This window comes from Solanum stenotomum, unplaced genomic scaffold, assembly GCF_019186545.1.
Source record: "Solanum stenotomum isolate F172 unplaced genomic scaffold, ASM1918654v1 scaffold10257, whole genome shotgun sequence".
Lineage (NCBI taxonomy): Eukaryota > Viridiplantae > Streptophyta > Magnoliopsida > Solanales > Solanaceae > Solanum > Solanum stenotomum.
Genome location: NW_026020980.1, coordinates 796 through 9,736, shown reverse-complemented (window position 1 = coordinate 9,736; position 8,941 = coordinate 796). Strand labels below are relative to the sequence as shown.

Genomic DNA, 8,941 nt, shown 5'->3' with positions numbered 1-8,941 from the left:
AATTTGACTATGAACGTCGTCTTTCATCCATATTTGATATGATGATAGGTACTTTTTGATCATAACATCATTTCCGTCGGTATCTCACAACTAATTGATATTTGCTGGATATGTTCTCCTGAACTAGTTGGTTGATAAATATAGCTCCTTTGATGATCTTATTATACCCTGCATCCACAAAAACATGTTAGTTTTGGAATACTGATCTGTGTTGAAGTCGCCTTGCTCCTGGTCTCGTTATCTCTCGAACTTTGTCTGGTAGATCCAATGAATCGCAGTAGACAAAAGACATCATATTTAGATAAAAATATTTGCTAGGTATGAAGTTTTGAAAAAAAATGTTTTAAAGAAAATCTCTGGCGATTAATTGTCACGACATGCACGACACGAATAAAACCCTTTGTCTCAGATTTGACATGATAGGTAGCGTGTTGGCAACTTAAACCTCTTTAAGAACACGTCAATTTGAGGCAATTGAAGTTGACTTTGAAGGTCCGAGTATCCTTGATGGAATTTTTGAGGTCCTTCTCAAAAATTCTATCCCAGTTAGATGTTTCAAAACAAATCTGATGATGATCACGGGAGTCTTGAATTTGAGATATTCTCAAAATTATTTCCAATTGCACATTTCGATATGATCCTTGACTCTTATTTGTAGAAAATGACTCTTCTTATAGAATTTTTGAGGTCCTCTCAAAAATTCTGTCCTAGTTTCCAATATGAGGGGAAATAGAAATCTTATTAGGCATATGACCGAACCCTTGTGGTGCCTACGTATCCCGTTGAGGCAGGAATTAGGTCAAACGTAGTTCCCATCTCGAAAATGACAAAAAAGAAAATTAATAAGGAAACGACCGAGGCCGACATAGACCGCCTACGTCATTCTTGAGAATTCAGGTCGAACGTAGTTCAAGTACAAGGGGAATGTTTCAAACATAAATGCAACAATGATTACAAGCAAACTGCAATTACAAGGAAAATAAAGGAAATAAGTATCAGCATTTAAATGTAGTATCTCTTGACGACATCTGAATTGATAGCTTTGTGCCACACCTGACCGTTCATCTCTGCTAGAACTAAAGCTCCTCTTGATAGTACTTTGTGGACAACATACGGTCCTTGCCAGTTAGGTGCAAACTTCCCTTTGTATTCGTCTTGATGAGGGAAAATGCGTTTCAACACCAATTGGCCTACCTCAAATGTTCGAACTCTTACTTTCTTGTTGAAAGCACAAGTTATCTTCTATTGATACAGCTGGCCATGACAAACAACATTCATTCTTTTCTCATCAATCAATGTCAATTGCTCATATCGATCACGAATCCATTCGGTATCGCTCAATCCAGCTTCCTGAATAATCCTTAAAGATGGTATCTCAACTTCAGCTGGTATCACTGCTTCTGTTCCGTATACCAATAGGTAAGGAGTTGCTCCAGTTGAGGTTCGAATTGTGGTGTGGTAGCCTAGCAAAGCATAAGGCAAATTTTCATGCCAACATTTGTAGTTGTCAATCATCTTTCTCAGTATCCTCTTGATATTCTTATTAGCAGCTTCTACAGCTCCATTCATCTGAGGACGATATGCAGTTGAATTACGGTGGGTAATTTTGAATTGTTCACATATCTCTTTCATCAAGTGACTATTCAGATTTGCTCCATTGTCTGTGATGATAGACTCTGGAACTCCAAAACGACATATCAAATTGTTGCGAACAAAATCGGCCACAACTTTCTTTGTCACAGCTTTGTAGGAAGCAGCTTCAACCCACTTTGTGAAGTAATCAATGGCGACCAAAATGAACCTATGACCATTGGAGGCGGCAGGCTCAATAGGTCCAATAACATCCATGCCCCAGGCTGCAAATGGCCAAGGGGAACTCATCGCATTGAGCTCGTGGGGTGGTACTTTGATCAGATCTCCGTGTACCTGGCATTTATGACATTTTTGGACAAACCGGCCACAATCATTTTCCATAGTCATCCAGAAGTATCCCGCCCTTAAGATTTTCTTTGCTAATGTAAGCCCATTCATGTGTGTCCCACACACTCCAGCGTGCACTTCTTCAAGCAATTTTGTGGCTTCTGCAGCATCCACACATCTCAGTAATCCCAGATCGGGTGTCCTCTTATAAAGAACTTCTCCATTCAAGAAGAAGTTGTTTGCCATTCTTCGGATTGTTTTCTTCTGAATACTTGTTGCTTTTTCCGGATATTCGCCAACCTCTAAGTACTTTTTCACATCTATATACCATGGATTCCCATCCCATTCTGCTTCCACATGTGAACAATGTGCTGGTTGTTCTTTTAAAACTATCTCAATTGGATCGATATAACTCTTTTCTGGATGTTGTATCATGGACGATATGGTTGCAAGGGCGTCAGCAAGCTCGTTCTGTATTCTCGGTGTGTGTCTGAACTCGGTCTTCCTAAATCTTTTGCATAACCTCTGTACCAATTGTACGTATGGTAAGATTTTAGGATTCTTCACTGCCCATTCTCCTTGAACTTGATGAATCAACAAGTCTGAATCACCAATTATCAATAATTCTTGAACATTCATGTCAAGAGCCATTCTAATGCCAAGAATACACGCTTCATACTCAGCCATGTTATTAGTGCATCGGAATCTAAGCTTTGCTGTTGCTGGATAATGTTGCCCCGATTCAGATATCAACACTGCTCCAATTCCTGATCCTATAGAGTTTACTGCTCCATCAAAGAACATTCTCCACCCAGGATATGATTCTGATATGTCTTCCCCTACAAACAATACTTCTTCATCAGGGAAATATGTTCTAAGTGGTTCATATCCTTCATCTACTGGGTTTTCAGCAAGGTGATCTGCCAAAGCTTGCCCCTTGATTGCTTTCTGAGTCATGTACACAATATCGAACTCACTCAACAACATTTGCCACTTTGCTAGCTTTCCTGTGGGCATTGCTTTCTGAAATATGTACTTAAGCGGGTCCATCCTCGAAATGAGATGTGTTGTATAAGCCGACAGATAATGTCTCAATTTCTGAGCAACCCAAGTCAAAGCACAACAAGTTCTCTCTAAAAGGGTGTAACGAGCCTCATAAGATGTGAACTTCTTGCTCAAATAGTATATAGCTCTCTTCTTTCTTCCGGTCTCATCATGTTGTCCCAACACACACCCGAATGCATTGTCAGAGACGGATAAATACAATAGCAAAGGAGTGCCTGCACGTGGTGGCACAAACACTGGTGGATTCGAAAGGTAACTTTTGATGGTGTCAAAAGCCTTCTGACATTCTTCGGTCCATTTGGTTGGCGCATCTTTTTGTAGTAACTTGAATATGGGCTCATATATCACCGTCGATTGAGCTATGAATCGACTGATGTAATTCAGTCTCCCCAGAAAACTCATTACTTCCTTCTTAGTCTTTGGAGGAGGTAAGTCTTGAATTGCCTTGATTTTGGAAGGATCAAGCTTGATACCTCTTCTGCTAGCTATGAATTCGAGTAACTTCCCTGCAGGTACTCCAAATGCAAATTTGGCTGGGTTCAACTTCAAATCATACCTACGCAACCTGTTAAAGAACTTTTCCAAGTGTGTTAGGTGATCCGAACTCTCGCAGGATTTTATGATGACATCGTCCACATACACCTCAATTTATTTGTGGATCATATCATGGAAAATAGTGGTCATAGCTCTTATGTAAGTGGCTCCAGCATTCTTGAGGCCGAATGGCATCACTCGATAATGGTAGACTCCCCAAGGTGTGATGAATGCTGTTTTTTCTGCATCTTCTTCATCCATTAGAATCTGGTGATATCCCGCAAAGCAATCTACAAAAGATTGAAGCTCATGCTTTGCACAATTATCGATGAGTATGTGGATGTTTGGCAAAGGGAAATTATCTTTCGGACTTGCTTTGTTAAGATCCCGATAATCCACGCATATCTTGATTTTTCCATCTTTCTTCGCCACTAGAACAATGTTAGCCAGCCAAGTGGGATACTTGGTCACTTCAACGACTTTTGATTCGATCTGCTTCATGACCTCCTCTTTTATCCTTAAACTCAGATCGGGCTTGAACTTTCTGGTTTTCTGCTTTACTGGACAGTACTCTGAATTAATAGACAGCTTATGGGAAACAATATCAGTGCTTAACCCTAGCATATCATCATAAGACCAGGCAAACACATCGATGTAATGCCTGAGCAGCTTGACCAATTCTTCTTTTTCTGTTGCTGCCAAATGAACACTGACTCGGGTTTCTCTGATCGACTCGTCATCTCCCAAGTTTACTGTCTTTGTTTCATCCTGTCTCTGTTTCATCCAGGTTGGGTTTTTTATCGTCTTCAAGTTGCCTCAAGTCCTCGGTAAGGTGTTCAGGCATCATAGTTTCCTCATCATATTCTTCACATTCATCTTCATTGACCTTACTTGGTTCGCCGTGTTCGTGACATGTCATGACATTGGCAGGTTTAGATTCATTTTTACTGAAAAGAACAATAAATCAACCATGTTAGATAGAAAGAGTTTAAATGTATTTGTTACAGAATAATTCGCAATGACAAGATAATCAATTTAAAATAAATGAGGCTTTCATTGGAATTTTTAAAAAGGCGTACAAACTTTGGTCATGACTCATGAGTCATTTCCTTTTTAAATATTACGATGAAAAATAAAGTGACATAAATGGTGGTTTCGGGCCTCGTCCGAACAACACCGATTTTCAAAAATAAAACTTCAAATCTTGTCTTTGTCTACCAAGTCATTCGATGGATCATAAGTGGAGTGGCCATCCAATTCTGCAGCATCTCTCCAGGTCCGGCATCTCGGATAGTGGGTGTTATTGTGCATTCTGCCGAGATCACAGCACAATCTTCTTCATCAAACAATCTTCTCATCCCTTCCACTAGACCATCAATCTCAGGCTCTAAAGTTTTAGCAACAAATGACTGGTACAATACTGGAATAGGCTTCGGTATATCACAGTCATGTTTCTTCCTTGTTTCTGCTTCAAATAATTCTTCCTCTGTTGGGGCATAGCCGATACCGAATCAAAAATTTTGAAGTGGTATAGGAAGAGGTTCGGATATGCCATCCAAATTCTTGCTTAACCCACGCCCAGGTTCAAAAACACTTCTCAGCATAGTTGTGGCTAGCATTTTATACACTTGCGGCATTGGTACTTGCAATGTCGTATCTTCAAAAGTAGCATTCATTAACTCCACCATGTGAAAGTCAGTTTTCTGAGAAGACTCTTCAATAACTGGAATGGAGAAACCAGGGTACCTACGGTCACTCCCTTCACCATGAATGACAATTTCATGGTCCTCCCAGATGAACTTCAAAAGTTGATGCAATGTGGATGGAACTGCTCCAACAGCATGGATCCATGGTCTTCCTAGCAATAAGTTGTAACTTGTAGATATACCCATTACCTGGAATTCAGTGACAAATTCTGCAGGCCCCATTTGGATACACAAGTCTACTTCCCCTATGGTCTCTCTTTGCGAACCATCAAACGCCCTTACATTCATGCGGCTTTGACGGATTTTTCCTACATCATATTTTAGCTGAGTCAGGGTTGATAATGGGCAAATATTGAGCCCTGACCCATTATCAATCAATACTCGAGCTACAAACTTGTCCCTGCATTTGACAGTGATATACAAGGCACGGTTGTGCATAACCCCTTCGAGTGGCAACTCCTCTTCTCGGAAAGAGATTTGATGACTCCCAATGACATGACTTACCATGGTGGCCAGATTCTCACCACTTGTTCCAGTCGGTACATACGCTTTATCAAGTACCTTCAACAATGCTTTTCGATGGTACTCAGAACTCATTAATAGAGCCCAAACAGAGATTTGAGCTGGAGTCTTCTCCAAATGCTTGACAATGGAATACTCCTTAGGCTGCATTCTTCGCCAAAACTCTTCAGCCTCACCCTCTGTGATCGACCTTTTCTGGTTCTCATTTCTTCTTATCTCTTGAGTTAGTTCTTCTGGAATGTAGCATCTTCCAGAACGTGTCATTCATTGTGCGGTGGCCGCCTGGACAACAAACCTTTCTTCGAAATGCTTATTGCTTCTTTCTTTCACCAAAGCAAATGCCTGATGAGGTGCAGTTATTACAACAAACTCTGGATGGGCCTTTATGGTCAATGAGGCCACTGTTGGTATAAGTGAGTTGACATTTGCTTCACCGATAGTCCCATTAGCAAGCCAATCTTCGTCTCTTTCAATCATGTTGATGGTAGCTCCTCCATGATTCGACAATGGGTTAAGGTTCACATTGGGGGCAGGGGCTTGGAGAGTGATGACCCTGTTATCGATCAAGTCTTGAATCTTATGTTTCAGATTGATACGTCCTTCTGTATCATGTCCTGCCCCTCTAGAATGGTACGCACAACGTTGATTTGCTCGGAAGAACTTTGTTGTGGGATTAATTACCCTTGCGTCTACTGGTTGGATCAATCCTGCCGTTCTTAGACGCTCAAAGAGTTGGGTACGTGTTTTTGCCAAAGGAGTGAAAACTCTGGGAGGCTTTCTTTCGAGGTTAGGACGGGGTAGATTGTTGGCATTTGGGTTGTTTTGTCCGGGATTTTGGTAGACTGGTGCATTGGCTTGGTGATTTGGTAGTGTATTTTGGTAGGTTAGTGGTTGATTTTGGTAGACAGGCGGGGGTGCTTGGTAGTTCTGTTGTGCATAGTAGATTGGGATTGGAGCTTGTGGAGATGGTGGGTAAATATTTGAGGTGGGGAATCGATCAGAGTTTCCAATGGCAGAATCGGACCCAAAATACCTTTGCGGCCTTGGCCTCGGGCTAAAAGATATAGCAAACATGTCCTCTTTCTTTTTCCTAGTGAATCCTGTGGCCATGGATGGTGAGGATTTGTTGGCGGCCTGCAAGGCAGTGAGATTTGTAACCTTTCCAGACTTGAGGCCATCCTCTATGGCTTCTCTTATTCTGATCAGCTTCGAAAACTTCTGTCCCATCATGGGCAACATCCTTTCATAATACTTGGGCTCCTGAGCTCGAATAAAAGCAGAGGTTATTTCGTTTTCAGTCATCACATGTTGTACTTTTGCAGCTTCTTTCCTCCAACGACACACATATTCACGATAGTCCTCCGTGGTCTTTTGCTTGATTTTTTCCAAATAATATCTGTCAGGGATAGCTTCGACATTAAACTGGAATCTTTCCAAAAAATCTTTGGCCAAGGCCCCCCATGTAGACCACTGACGGAGTTCTTGAGATGTGAACCATTCTAACGCCTCCCCACCGAGGCTTCGACTAAACAACCTCATAATTAATGCATCATTTTTCCCGATACCCACGAGTTTGTCACAATAGGCTCGGAGGTGAGCCATGGGATTGCCAATACCATTAAAGGTTTCAAATTTTCGAATTTTGTAACCTTCGGGTATTTCCAAGTCAGGGTGCATGCAAAGGTCCTCATACTCAAGTCCTGTTATCTTCTTCAAAGATTGGACACTTTTTACTGCCTCGGAGATGGCATCCTTCATAACATTCATTTCTTGTTCACGTTTTTCTTCTCTCAACCTCCACTCCTTCTCCATTTCTTCATAGTGATCCAGCTCCGGTTGAACAGGAAAGCCAGGACATGGTTCAGGGATTGTATAGGCTGGTGGAGTTTGGAATATTACGGAAGGGTATACAGGTTGGCTAGGCAAAACACGTGGATTATTGGAGACTGGGGGTGGGATTTGGTGTGTTGGTGTGAAGTTTTGGGAGTGATTAGTGTTAGGTGCTTCGTTCGGATTTAGTAATGGTGGTGGTGTTTGGTAGAAAGTGTTGGCATAAGGAGCGCTGGATATAGTTAAGTCGATGGGATGAGGATTAGGGATGGAAGTGATTGGTCCTGTGGTATGGGTAGGGAAATAGTTGGGTAATGGGGAACTCAGTGATGGAAAATGAGGAGGAGGTCTTCTAGTTTCAAGAGGGGGTTCATTCGATGCAATGGCCAGTTTGGCCAGATCTTTGGTCTGTTGAAGCTCTTCCTGCATGTCTGCAATTCGTTGCATTAACTGAGAGATCAACTCACTTTGATCAGCGAGTTCAGCATTTCTGATGGTCACGTCCACTATTCCCGTTTCTTCAGAAGTACCAGTCATTTTGCTCTTGCTTTTCTCCAAAGAATGATCAGGGAGGGATGATATGATTGCTTTAGATCTTGTAAAGTAGGGATGGTCAGCCAGTTTGATTTCAACACAGATCAGTTTTTACCTGTAAAGAAGAACAACTCAAAAGACATATATGTTAGTTTTTGTTTTTGACGAGATATGCAAATAAGATGACAGAAAAATAAACACACAAGTGTCATTTTGCTTCAAGCAGATTAATCCACGAAAATATTTTGGGTGAATTTAAGGACTCAAATGGAAAGAAATTTTTCTTGCAATTGAATTGGAAAGGTCGACTTGCATAGAATCCGGCTAATTTCTTCCACTCATATGCTTTTGTAAGCGGAACTCTTCAGAATCATTCCCTAATAAGGGAGAATAAAAATTGAAAATATAAGGACCGAGCCTTAAGTAGGCTGCCTACGTATCCACCAAGGAAATCAGGCCCGACGTAGTTCGAATTACATAAGATAATCTAAATGTACCCTTCCCGAAATTGATAGAGAGACTAGGCTCGAAAAAAGCTTCCTACGTACCCTCTATGGGCTCAAGTCTCGCGTAGTTCTTGATTACAATAAAATTTAAAAACAACATGACAAACATGAGAAAAATGTTACATGAACCTAAATCTACCCAAAGACTTCTCTTCTTTTTCTTCAACTGTAGGGTGACGATCCAGTGCTCTTGTCATCTGAACCTACTTTTGTTTTACCTTTTCCCCTCATGGAGGGAGCATTCCCAAAATTTAGTTCCTTAATGTCCCGTTCAATTTCGGGGATCCTTACAGATGCTTTAGTGATATTAATTATCTCTTGGTC

The 8,941-nt window shown here is 41.2% G+C and overlaps 2 protein-coding genes across 2 annotated transcripts; both read right to left on the bottom strand.

Annotated features, from left to right (window-relative positions):
• Window positions 1-4,733: 4,733 nt before the first annotated feature.
• LOC125849744 (uncharacterized) lies at window positions 4,734-6,011 on the bottom strand. The gene is made up of 2 exons (XM_049529714.1): window positions 5,096-6,011; window positions 4,734-5,005 (listed from the first exon to the last, which is right to left on the bottom strand). The coding sequence occupies exons 1-2, from the start codon at window positions 6,009-6,011 to the stop codon at window positions 4,734-4,736; spliced, it is 1,188 nt and encodes a 395-aa protein (XP_049385671.1).
• On the bottom strand, window positions 6,012-8,114 carry LOC125849743 (uncharacterized). The gene has a single exon (XM_049529713.1). It carries the CDS (start codon window positions 8,112-8,114, stop codon window positions 6,012-6,014), a length of 2,103 nt encoding a protein of 700 aa, XP_049385670.1.
• Between the last annotated feature and the right edge of the window lie 827 nt (window positions 8,115-8,941).